General features: G+C 37.7%; 1 protein-coding gene across 1 annotated transcript in view; it reads right to left on the bottom strand.

Annotated features, from left to right (window-relative positions):
- The window catches only part of ahi1 (Abelson helper integration site 1), an 18716-nt gene extending 5181 nt beyond the window's left edge, over positions 1-13535 (bottom strand). The window contains exons 1-22 of the mRNA XM_067367907.1: positions 13431-13535; positions 12904-12959; positions 12673-12797; positions 12030-12559; positions 11668-11783; positions 9245-9419; positions 8878-9070; positions 8703-8798; positions 8346-8531; positions 8108-8260; positions 6413-6545; positions 5830-5953; positions 5487-5716; positions 5291-5397; positions 4360-4478; positions 3908-4038; positions 3614-3754; positions 2737-2927; positions 2602-2644; positions 2453-2484; positions 2015-2126; positions 196-254 (exon numbers count right to left, since the gene is read on the bottom strand). Coding sequence (XP_067224008.1) covers positions 196-254; positions 2015-2126; positions 2453-2484; positions 2602-2644; positions 2737-2927; positions 3614-3754; positions 3908-4038; positions 4360-4478; positions 5291-5397; positions 5487-5716; positions 5830-5953; positions 6413-6545; positions 8108-8260; positions 8346-8531; positions 8703-8798; positions 8878-9070; positions 9245-9419; positions 11668-11783; positions 12030-12559; positions 12673-12797; positions 12904-12913 — 3006 coding nt within the window. The 5' untranslated portion in view covers positions 12914-12959; positions 13431-13535. The remainder of the gene's footprint in view (positions 1-195; positions 255-2014; positions 2127-2452; positions 2485-2601; positions 2645-2736; positions 2928-3613; positions 3755-3907; positions 4039-4359; positions 4479-5290; positions 5398-5486; positions 5717-5829; positions 5954-6412; positions 6546-8107; positions 8261-8345; positions 8532-8702; positions 8799-8877; positions 9071-9244; positions 9420-11667; positions 11784-12029; positions 12560-12672; positions 12798-12903; positions 12960-13430) is intronic.

The following is a 13535-nucleotide window of genomic DNA, read 5'->3' as shown; positions in this document are numbered from 1 at the left end:
GAAACATTCAGGATTATTTGATGAACAGAAAGTTCAAAGAAAATCATTTATTTGAAATTGAAATCTTTTGTAACATTATAAATGTCTTTACTGTCACTTCTGATCAATTGAATGCATCCATCCTGAATAAAAGTACTCATTTCTTTAAAACTTTTGAATGGTAGTGTAATACAAAAACAGATCACAGTGTCTTACTTTTTGGTGTCTGAGGGATGGAGCTCTTCTAATGGGCTGCCCAGCGGGACTATAACCACCTGTGAGAGGAGAGGAAGACATAAAGCTTAAAAACCTCATGACATGTCATTTCATGGGGTTATGAAGTACCTTAGAAACAAATCAAAATGTTTTCAAAATACAAACCCGATTTTGGGACACTGTACAAATTGTGAATAAAAAAAGAATAAACTTTTATTTTATTCTCAATAGAATATAGATAACATTTCAAATGAAAGTGAGACATTTTGAAATGTCATGCCAAATATTGGCTCATTTTGGATTTCATGAGAGCTACACATTCCAAAAAAGTTGAGACAGATAGCAATAAGAGGCCGGAAAAGTTAAATGTACATATAAGGAACAGCTGGAGGACCAATTTGCAACTTATTAGGTAAATTGGCAACATGATTGGGTATAAAAAGAGCCTCTCAGAGTGGCAGTGTCTCTCAGAAGTCAAGATGGGGAGAGGAACACCAATTCCCCCAATGCTGCGGCGAAAAATAGTGGAGCAATATCAGAAAGGAGTTTCTCAGAGAAAAAAAGTTATCATCATCTACAGTGCATAATATCATCCAAAGATTCAGAGAATCTGGAACAATCTCTGTGCGTAAGGGTCAAGACCGGAAAACCATACTGGATGCCCGTGATCTTCGGGCCCTTAGACGGCACTGCATCACACACAGGAATGCTACAGTAATGGAAATCACAACATGGGCTCAAGAATACTTCCAGAAAACATTGTCGGTGAACACAATCCACCGTGCCATTCGCTGTTGCCGGCTAAAACTCTATAGGTCAAAAAAGAAGCCATATCTAAACATGATCCAGAAGCGTAGGCGTTTTCTCTGGGCCAAGGCTCATTTAAAATGGACTCTGGCAAAGTGGAAAACTGTTCTGTGGTCAGACGAATCAAAATTTGAAGTTCTTTTTGGAAAACTGGGACGCCGTGTCATCCGGACTAAAGAGGACAAGGACAACCCAAGTTGTTATCAGCGCTCAGTTCAGAAGCCTGCATCTCTGATGGAATAGGGTTGCATGAGTGCGTGTGGCATGGGCCGCTTACACATCTGGAAAGGCACCATCAATGCTGAAAGGTATATCTAAGTTCTAGAACAACATATGCTCCCATCCAGACGTCGTCTCTTTCAGGGAAGACCTTGCATTTTCCAACATGACAATGCCAGACCACATACTGCATCAATTACAACATCATGGCTGCGTAGAAAAAGGATCCGGGTACTGAAATGGCCAGCCTGCAGTCCAGATCTTTCACCCATAGAAAACATTTGGCGCATCATAAAGAGGAAGATGTGACAAAGAAGTTGAGCAACTAGAAGCCTGTATTAGACACGAATGGGACAACATTCCTATTCCTAAACTTGAGCAACTTGTCTCCTCAGTCCCCAGACGTTTGCAGACTGTTATAAAAAGAAGAGGGGATGCCACACAGTGGTAAACATGGCCTTGTCCCAACTTTTTTGAGATGTGTTGATGCCATGAAATTTAAAATCAACTTATTTTTCCCTTAAAATGATACATTTTCTTAGTTTAAACATTTGATATGTCATCTATGTTGTATTCTGAATAAAATATTGAAATTTGAAACTTCCACATCATTGCATTCTGTTTTAATTCACAATTTGTACAGTGTCCCAACTTTTTTGGAATCGGGTTTGTACATAAAATACTCTTTCATTCAAAATACACTTTCATTCTTCTCTACAGTGTGCCATGCTCTTCAAAATGATGCATGTTTAAGTTATCCTATATGACATAAAGGATAATGTAGAGAACGTACTGTTGTGTGAGGTGAGTGTTGCCTGTGGAATGAGTTGAGAGCTGAGTGATGCGGACATCTGTAGTTTAGAATGAGGGGACAGTAGAGATGGAGGAATATTTGAGGTCAGGCCCTGAAAAAAAACAAACAAAAAAACAAACAAAAAAAACAAGAACCTATTAGTGAGGTTCAGTATCACAGGGCACAAGATGGTGAATGCTGTCCGGTATGGTGTCAGTTTTTGAGTAAATTTTTCATTATCAATCCCAAATATTTTGTAATAATTGTATAATGATTTCAACATCTCCAAAAGAGATGAACAGAACCACTGTAATAAATGTGTTTTGGCTCATGTTACTACAGCCAAAACTAGTACTGTTTACGTCTTTTAACGTAACTCTAAAAGCTATGTTGCTAGTATAACTTTTATAGCCAAGTGCAAAATATACAAATATTCACCTCTAGGCTTCTTCCCAGGTGAGACATGCCACCTATAAAAAAATAAAAACATATTGTGTTAATTTATGACAGAATTCATTACACATGTATAAAAAAAATACAGCTCATTTTTTTTATGTCAAATAAACATTATCATGAATGTCACTTGCCTTGTTCATACATATCCACACCAGGGGAACTACGATGGGGCTCCTGCAAGAAAATGGTTCAAAGTATTACTCATTGATTACTGACTAAATTATAATGCTCATTTATCCATTAAATATATTCATTAACATTTTTACCAGTACAGAGTCTAGTTTCTGTTTGACCCGCTGCATCTTTATGGACACACGAGCTGTGCTGGCAAACTGGTCCATTCCGGTGGCAGAGGAGTTCTGAAAGTTCGTGACCTCTGATGAATTTCTCCCTGTCTTACTATCCAGATTGTCTGAACGACTCAACCCTCTCAAACTCTCCACCTCCATCTGAGCCACTGCATCCAAGCATGAAACACTCATCTTTACACAGACAATGATCACATGACTTTTGTGTTTATAAACACTAGCTATGTTTTTGGCATTTTGTGATATCACATTTAAAAATGCTTGATGGAAACACCAAGATATGCATACATTCTAAAAATGTGCATAAAAACTTGAGCGGTCAATTGAGGCGGATACATTTTTTATCTGATAACAAAACATGCATAAACTACAACAGAAACACATTTACCAAATAATCTCCTCGATGCGCATGGAAAAAAGTAATGTGACTTTGCACAATGGGACGGCATAACTGGACTAACCAGCAGATCAATCTCATTGCACAGCATCTGAAATTTGGTCATTCTGAAATGCCTTAGTCAATGTCAGTCAGTCAAATGTCAGTGTTCCAAAACAGCATGCATCTGCCTCCGAGCACCAGATAACATTACCATGTTTATTGCATTTTGTCTACGTGCTCTGAAGTGCAAGTAATTTATGATGTATACAAAAAAGACCGACAGATTTTGAAAAAAGTAAAGAAAAGAAAAGATTTTGTTGGAGTAAAATGTGCTTTATTTGCAAATGTTTTATGCGATATTCCAATTTTGGGCATAAGTTAAGTTTGCAACTTTGGAAGGAAACCGCTACTGATGAATTTGAATCAGAGGTTTTCTGAGTCATTTGGAGGACTTACCCTTCCGGTCGTACAGATAGAGATGGATGAGCTGGTTTTGGCCAAAGGAACAGAAGGCCACCATGTTCTCATGAGGGTGGAAAGCAACAGCTCGAAGTGCAGATGAATAACACAGCTCAGAGTAAACGGCGACCTGGTCACCTGGAAAGGGAAATTCAAATTCAACCTCCACTTGGATTTTTCTTTGTAATCAATCTAAATCGGCTAACCTAGAGTAAGCCCTATGGTTCTACACACACCGCTCTGAGAGGTTTGTTGCGCATATCCCATATTGCCTCAAAACAATCTCCAAACCTGTCTCAGAGTTCCACACATAGGCCATTCCATCTTCACTGCCCGAAAAGATGAAGCTTCCACAGGGAGTGAACGTGCTGTTGATTCTCTCCCTGTAGTTGGTGGCACCTATGTATTTCTTCACTGCAAGACTGTAACAGGCAAAACACAATTGTTTGTTCCAATAGATTTGCACTCACTTTGTTTCTTTTATTACTTCCTGTCATGCTGGTACCATCAACATGAACTATTAGCATGTGCATTGACATGTGCGTTGACATTTAAAGTCAACATGAAATTAAATTTGTCCCTTTTTATTCTTAATACACATATATAGTCTTACTCTGCACAATGCATCTGTGTGCATTATCAATTCTGAATTAAAAATTATTTAATTAAAAATCAGTTTAATTAGAATGTAATAATATATTACATTATAGTATTAAATATTACTTAAAAAGATAGATACTTACATTCTCAAATCCATGACCCTTAAAACACTGTCTTTGGCATGAATTAAAAGTCGTCTTCCATTTGGATGCACCTCTAATGAGTTGATGGATATTCCATTCAGTTCTGCCTCGTTAATTTCCTGTAGAGAAATACTGAATTGGTATTCCCTTAAAGAGATAAAAAATGAAAATTCTGTCTTCATTTACTCACCCTCAGGTTGTTCCAAACATGTAAATATCTTTGTTCTGCTGAACACAAAGGAAGATATTTTGAAGAATATGGGTAACCAAACAGTTGTGGAGCACCATTAATTTACATAGAATAAAAAAAAAAAAAATCAAAGAAAGTCAATGGTGCCCCTCAACTGTTTGGTGTTCAGCAAAACAAAGATAATTATACAGGTTTGGAACAACTTGAGGTCATAATTTTGATTTTTGGGTGAACTGTCCCATTAAGACTGGAATACACTACTCGACATTTGCCTGATACAGTCTGAAGGAGTCTACACTATTTGTAGAAATTTAGAGCCATTCTGCAGATATTCTGCAGTCAGAGTCGTCAGATTTTGCAGAAAATCAAACAGTGCATGATAGGCACAGACTCTTTTAGCTTCAGACTATAAATACGCCCCAGATATCAAACATGTTTGATATTTTCAGCTGATTTTAGAACATATAATATTTTTATTTGTCATGTGTCAGTTTGTTGGGTTCAGAACGACTTGAAAGTCTGCTAGTGTGTGATCCTTGTGTTCGCTTTTTTTCCCATTGCACTGCGCTACTCTGCCATTATTTTATTTTTCACTGTAAACATGCACTAGATGGATGTCTTAGTGTTTTCTGTTCAGTTTTTAAAGGCTGTGTAGTGTATTCCAGCCTTTAGTGGTTCAAATCATGATTTCAAATAGTGATTTATATAGCTCTTCCAGGCAGTATTTGAGAACTCTGTTACCCTCTCAATGCTCCATTGACTGGTCAGTCCACGGCGAGACCCAGGCACTACCTTGGTTCCCCACACAATAATGAGGCCAGAATTGTCTGCAGAAAACATTCTGCTCCCTGTGAGAAGACCACCACATCACTAATGTCTCAAATCTCAGCTTTTAATGTCACACTTTGAACAGTTATGATGATATTTTGGACTGTACCTTCTGGGTCAAAACACAGCGTATTGATGAAAGTCTTGTGTCCATCAAACTCTTGCAGAAGTTGCCCATTCACGTCTTGTATGTCTACGTTCCACACCCGCAGCACTCCATCGAAGCCCCCCGTCACCACCAGACTCTGGGCTTGCGGGTGGAACTGGGCGCAGTACACAAATGAAGGGTGAGGGAGAGTTTTATGAGCAAGACTCTGCAGTCGTTTAACATTCCACACTCTGAAAGACAAAAGCAAAGTATTATGGTCGACACTTTCACTCATATTTGTGAAATATTATGAGCTGCATAATATTATTGGGTAACTCTGTATACGCAAAAAAGCAATATTTACCTTACTGTTCCATCAGACGATGCAGTTAACAAATCTTTATCATCTCTGGACCAGCAGAGATCATACACCACACTCAGATGGCCATTAAAGGATGCCAGAACTTTCCCAGATGGAATCTCATATACTAAAAAAAGAGATTCATTGTGAAATGTAAATGATTACTTGAGGCAAAACTGGCATTTTTACATGTTTTTTTTAAACATTAGTTGTGTTTAAAAATGTATATAAATGTGAAAGAGAAATTCTATATAATATAATATAATATAATATAATATAATATAATATAATATAATATAATATAATATAATATAATATAATATAATATAATATAATATTACATTATACATAATAGACTTTCCATTATACAGTAGTGTAAAAATGTTATGTCAGGAAGGAAGGGATGTTTGCACAATATTTGCAATATTTGCACAATATAATACGTCACAATTTCAACTCCGCAAAACTATATTATCAACCAACTACCTAAAATGTACATTTTTGTGAGAAAATGTAAGTAAAAATAAAAAAAATACAGTACAGACAAAAGACAACACGTAAAGAAACTGAGTTACAAATTACTTACTAATGATAGGAAATGAATCTCTATCTGCACATGCAGCTGCTAGCACACGTCCATCATGGGAGAAACACAGAGTAAAACAGCCCATCTGACCTCCACGAAAGGAGTGCATTGGCTTATTCGGGATGCAACACACCTGTCAATAAGAAAAAAATTAGTCCAATTTAATTACTGTCCGTGTTCGAAATCGGGCACAAATAGGGCACTATTTGAGGGATCAGTCATTTGTAGTGGTGTTCAAAACAAAAACCATAGAGGACGTTATCGAGTGCACTCAATCCCACAATGCACCGCAAAAACAAATGTACAACCAATGTACACTCAACACTAGAGAATACTTATAATGCACTATGAGGACCGCGCCAAATGAATTACCGCGGATCTCAACAGAAGATGGCTCCCGCAGCTGAATCATCCACCCGATTTTCCAAATCGCTGGTCCAGTGTTGTTACAGCGTAATATAAATATCATATAGGTATACATTCCTTTTTAAAGGTGCCATCGAACGTTTTTTTACACGATGTAATATAAGTCTAAGGTGTCCCCTGAACGTGTCTGTGAAGTTGCAGCTCAAAATACCCCATAATTTTTTTTTTATTCATTTTTTTAACTGCCTATTTTGAGGCATAATTAGAAATGCGCCAATTAAGGCTGCGGCCCCTTTAATTGCTCTCCGCCCCCTCCCGAGCTCGTGACTCTATCACTGCATAAACAAAGTTCACACAGCTAATATAACCCTCAAAATGGATCTTTACAAAGTCTTCTTCATGCAGCAAGTCTAATCGCGTAAGCACGGTGTTTAATTGGATGCTTACATTTGATTCTGAATGAGTTTGATAGTACTCCGTGACTAACGGCTGATGCCACACTGTTGGGGAGATTTATAAAGAATTATACAGACAAGTGTTTAAAATGAAAATAGCGACGGCTCTTGTCTCCATGAATACAGTAAGAAATTATGGTAACTTTAACCACATTTAACAGTACATTAGCAACATGTTAACGAAACATTTAGAAAGACAATTTACAAATATCACTAAAAATATCATGTTATCATGGATCATGTCAGTTATTATCGCTCCATCTGCCATTTTTCGCTGTTGCTCTTGCTTACCTAGTCTGATGATTTAGCTGTGCACAGATCCAGACGTTAATACTGGCTGCCCTTGTGTAATGCCTCGATCATGAGCTGGCATATGCAAATATTGGGGGCGTACATATTAATGATCCCGACTGTTACGTAACAGTCGGTGTTACGTTGAGATTCGCCGGTTTTCGGAGGTCTTTTAAACAAATGAGATTTATATAAGAAGGAGGAAACAATGGTGTTTGAGACTCACTGTATGTCATTTCCATGTACTGAACTCTTGTTATTCAACTATGCCGAGGTAAATTCAATTTTCAATTTGATGGCACCTTTAATTGTTAAATTTGTTTAATTAAGGTTTTCATGACAGTGTTCAACATAAATCTTTTCATTACTTCTGGAGCAACCATTAAACAGGAAGTACAAACAAAAATGGCAGCCATTCTGGCGCACTCAGTGTCCAAATTCACAAACTTGTTTTTATTCACTCCTTCAACTGGACTATATTAGTGGGCTAATGTAGGGAATAGCGAATGAGGGTATACGGTGTGATTTCGAACACAGCTACTGACTCCCCCTTCTTAACGCCAATAAAGCAAATAACTAAAACCTGTCCAGGCATGCGGCTCCACTTCATGGTTTCTGATTTGCTCTCCAGTATCTGGGTGCTGGTTTTATTGGTCATCTCAGTATTGAGCTCACTGTAGGAGGTGCTGCCCCGCTCCTGCTGTAGAGCCATCATAGAACGGATACTGGGGTCCACCTGAGCGACAAATCCAAACCAAAACAAACTTCATCAATTTTTAGTGTTTCCACTGTGGTTTTTAAATTAAAAAAAGTAAACCTACATGTTCAGGTGGTTTGAGGCCTTTCACTGTGACATAGAGGGTTGAGGCATATTTGTTCCTTGGGAACTTTGACCACCACTGAAACACTTCAACCGTTTGAGGCAGTTTCTTTGCCCGCGGAGGAGGGCAGTAAAGCTGTAGACGCAGTTTGGTGTCAACATTCAAGACACCATTGGTTCCTACAAGCTAGAGAAAATATTTGAAGAGCTTGATTTCAGTGGAAATTTGAGTCTATTCTAGAACTTGAAATAATGAAGGATACAGTTACAAAAAATAAACAAAACAGCTATGGAGCTAACAGACAAAATAATCAAACAAATATACCAAACGTAGACTACTGTAAAATAAAGCTGGTACCTTCAAAAAAGCCCATGCAATCTTCCGGAAACCCCGCTCATGATGGTCAACAGAGATGTTTGTTCGTGCTTCCTCCATACTGATGAAATCCAGAATCTGAAACATCACAAAGTGTTTCAATCATTCCTTTCTTTGCTCAGAGGATGACAATATACTTTTACACAAGTGCACAAACCTCAAAAAACAGTATCACACGTGGACTATCATCATCGTCTTGTAGGAAATATCCGAAGCGCTCATTGAAGATAATCTGTTCCTCCCACTCTGGAACTGTTATTTTGTTTTTCTTGAAGTCAAAAGGTTGAGTTATGATGGGTAGAATGTGCTCGATGTTTTCTTGCTCATAGAAGGATGAAACATGGCGATGGCTGTAAATAGAATGAATTACATACTCTATAGAACATACTTTTTTAACAGTTACGAAGTAGGTTAAACATAGTCATATGTTCATAGGTTTCAAACGTAGTAAAAGCATAGTCATCCAAATGCCTTCTAGCAGGTTTTGGTTTTAGGTAAAAAAACAAAACAAGTAAAATCCAAACCTGTCCTCCTTCTTGACATACTGTCCATTGACCTCATCGACCACGTGAACTTTGACCATAGGGTGAGACACCATCAGATCGGTCTTCAGCTTGTCTGTCCTGTGGATATAAACTCCCAGCACTAGACTATCTTCAAAGGCTTGTTTCTGTTCTGCCTGTTCCTCCTCAACAATCACTACAACCAGAAATGAATAACCACAATCAACCCAACATATCACACATGTAAATAACAATGAAATAAACACAATATACACACATATTAAAGGGTTAGTTTATCCAAAAATGAAATTTCTGTCATTAATTACTCACTCTCATGTCGTTCCACACCCATAAGACCTTTGTTTATCTTCGGAACACAAATTAAAGGTGCAATATGTACGATTTTTGCAAATGTTTCCAACTATTTGTAAATCGTGAGAAAAGTGCAATTTTAACCAAGGCTCCGGGACATTTGAGGAGTTGCCTGTCAATTGCGCCATACCCGCGTTACCGGTTTTATTTTGTAGAAAACATGGAAACACCAAAAACGCTTTAATATATTACATGTTTTAATAGACAAGGGATCAACTGTTTGGTTATGTTTATAGACAGAAAACTAATTGTTGTTATATAGCTCAACACGTTTAGTCTTATTGTTAAAATCTAATTTTCTAGATTTTTTGCGAGTGCCATGCTTTACCATGCCTCAGAGAAAAACACTGTCTTGTCAAGTAGCTAACATAGCATAATCAGGTGCAGCTTTAGTTTTAGTAACAGTAATAGGCAAGGCAAGGCAAGGCAATTTTATTTGTATAGCACATTGCATACACAATGGTAATTCAAAGTGCAAAGAATAAAAATAGAACATAAGGAATAGAAATAACAGTACATTAAAAATTAAATAAAAACAGGAAAAGAATTTAAAGAATAAAAAGATAATACGTATAAAATAAAGTGCAAACCGTTTGGACATAGCACATAGAAAATGCATAGATAAAAAGATGTGTTTTGAGTCTGGATTTGAATGTGGCTACTGTTGGAGCACACCTGATCTCTTCTGGAAGCTGGTTCCAGCTGCGGCTGGCGTAACAGCTAAAAGCAGAGTCTCCCTGCTTTGAGTGAGCCCTTGGTATTTTTAAGAGAGTTGATCCTGATGATCTGAGTGATCTGTTAGGTTTATATTCTATTAGCATATCTGCAATGTATTGAGGTCCTAGGCCATTGAGTGATTTATAAACAAGTAACAGTACTTTAAAATCAATTCTAAATGCAACTGGAAGCCAGTGCAAGGACCTGAGGACTGGTGTGATGTGTTCATGTTTTCGGGTTCTGCTCAGAATCCTGGCAGCAGCGTTCTGTACGAGCTGCAGCTGTCTTATGGTCTTTTTGGGAAGACCAGTGAGGAGCCCATTACAATAATCCACCCTGCTGGTGATACAGCATTTTCTCCATCATACAATACGTTTTAAAATGAATTGCAAGCCATTTATCAACAAAAGCCATCCAGCATTTAATATGATATTTTAAAATCAATCTTACTGCAGTGTGTCTCAAACAAGTGTCTCACAGCAGCCATTGAGCGAGTGCACAGAGTAACGTTATAACATAATTTTCAACACACTCAAATGTATCTAATATAATAAACAGAGCTGTGTTACCTCATACTCATGATGACCGGAAAAGCGGAAGCGGCGCCGGCGGTTGTGTCATAATAAAAGTTTCTCTGCTTGTGAGGCGTGTGTTGCGCAATCGCTCCAGCGGCCTCGTTCAGCTCCCACAACACTCAGTCCTGCTCTGCTTCATACTACAGTAACGTTAATAATCACATCCATGAACATGATTTCTTCCTGAGTCCTATCCCGATTGTTTCCACCAGCTGTGATGTGAAGACCAAATGTCCCAAGATCCCGCGCTCAAACTTGTCGTCATCAAGCTACGCCTTTGTTTTGAATAGGCCTCTAGTGACCTCTAGCGGACAGAAATCTTACATATTGCACCTTTAAGTATTTTAACAATGACCTTGAATGTGGTAATTACGTTGCTTTCTCTTGGGGATAAGAAACCGCTTGGATTTCATCAAAAATATCTTAATTTGCATTCTGAAGATTAACGAAGGTCTTACGGGTGTGGAACGACATGAAGGTTAGTAATTAATGACATAAATTTCATTTTTGGGTGAACTAACCCTTTAAGAGTTACTGACTTTCCATGGTGGTAACAAGCAAAAGAATACATGAATACTGTAGATATATTAGATGTGAATTCAGAAAAATTGGGTAAATATTTAATAATATGCATTTTTAGATATTTATTTGACTCTAGTCTCATGTTTATAATGATGTTAAATTGAAGAGAGTAGATACTCTATGGAATATGACTTGTGTGTTTAAACAAAAAAAGGTTTTATGGTGATGACATTGAGATTGTGCAGACAGCAATCATACCTTCTTTTTGTTTCTTTTTCTTCTTCACTTTGGGTTTGACTGTGTCCTCCTTTAACTCATCCACAACATCATCCAGGATGTTTTCTGTATGGTTATCCACCGACACTTCAGTCTGACTGCAGACAAAAAGGCAAACCAAATTAAGAAGAAAAAAACACCAAATAACTATGCTAAACTCTTGGTTATGGCAACATTAAACCTTGAATTAAAGCTGAAGTGTGTCATTTTTACAGCTCTTGCATCTCCAAACAGAATGACTTCCATTGGTCAGACAAATATGAAAAGTCCAACAAAATGTAGTAAATAATACGGAACACAATTCTTCCAAGGATAGCATTAACTGTGAACTTTGTATCTTTCACCTTCTATCACCATCATGTTTGCTTGATTTCATTTTCTTCTTTTTCTTCTCCAGCTCATTGTTTAGCAGCTGGCTCTCCGTAAACTTCTCTACAGCTTTCTTCCGTGCCATCTTCTTTCCAGCGGTCTCTTCCTCCTGTGAGATCTGATGTTGGTACGCCTGTAGATAATCATCTTCCCTCTCTGTCTCTTCTTTCTGTCGACTGACATCCTTTCCACTTTTATCCTTCTCTTTCTTTGTCTTCCTATAATGTTTTCCATCGATTTCTGAATCAGTCCTCCTGTCGTTGTCATCTTCATTTTGAACAGGGGGTGGTGGTTGTGGTAGCCTCCTTTTGCTTTTCTTTTTCCCGCTGGGCTCCTCCTCACTTACAGCATTGTTTATGTTGGTCTTTGCAGATGCTTCTCTCTCTCTTCGCCTGTTTTTGGTGTATCTAGGACTGCCCTGAGCTGGATCATATGTGTTATTGAGGATAGCTTCATCATCTTCAGTGTCTTTACTCAAATCTAGGTTCTTCTTCAAGGTCTGAAGCTGCAAGAATACAGGATGTAGTTCAAACAACAGATAATAGGATAAACAGTGATTTATCTTCTGTCAGTAAGATTTTTCTTAGTTAAATAAAGATTACTTTCACTATTACTAACCACAATAATTTCCTGGGACTGGTCAGAGATCTGTTTGGCTTTCTTTTTCTCAGAGGGAGGGTTTGTGTATCTCTTCAACACCTCGTCAAAGCGAGCTTTCGTCTTAGCTCTCACATCACTTTGACCTGTCAAACAGAGATTTACAGACAAATCTGCATGTAAGAGCATCTATGACCATCAGTGACAGAGAAAAAAGTTGTTATATATCAAGTATGAGTGAGCTTTACTCACCTGCTGGCATTCTGATGAACTATAGACAAATTCATTCTGGAACAACAATCCTAAAACTGTAAATATCATACATTACAATGGAATCAAAGAACAACTGGTGTTTCTAAAACTGGTGATTCAACTTTTAGACAGTATTTATTCGCTTATGTAAGAACAACCACCAATAAATGGTTTAGTTTAGTTACTCTAACTAGAACTACTGTTAATCAGATTATGTAAATGTAACTTGACCGCCAACACAGAAACACCTCTAAAAATCCCGCTATCCTATGCTACATAAACGATTACATTGCTGCTGGTCTAAAATCTAATAAAAATCTGAGTTTTAATTCGATTCTGAAAATGCCAAATGAGTATGTTTGTATGAGTGACTGTTGATGTAATGTTAGCTCATGCGCTAGCTGAAAACAATACAAACAAATCACTGCTAGCGCACAGTATTCGGATTTTCTCGCGCGGAAATTCAGCGAATCTAATTCATTTTACATGTGCTACTGTTAAGTGTAGGGTGTCTGAAATAAACGTACATTAAAAGCCGTAAATGTGGCGAAGAAGTTCAATCATGTCTGCTGTAGAGGATCCTATGAATGATTTCATTGAGCAGCCATTGCTGGCGCGACCGTTTCCAACAG

Source organism: Chanodichthys erythropterus, chromosome 18, assembly GCF_024489055.1.
Source record: "Chanodichthys erythropterus isolate Z2021 chromosome 18, ASM2448905v1, whole genome shotgun sequence".
In the NCBI taxonomy this organism is placed as follows: Eukaryota; Metazoa; Chordata; class Actinopteri; order Cypriniformes; family Xenocyprididae; genus Chanodichthys; species Chanodichthys erythropterus.
The sequence above is the reverse complement of the archived record's forward strand: the minus strand, read 5'-3'. Positions and strand labels throughout refer to the sequence as shown.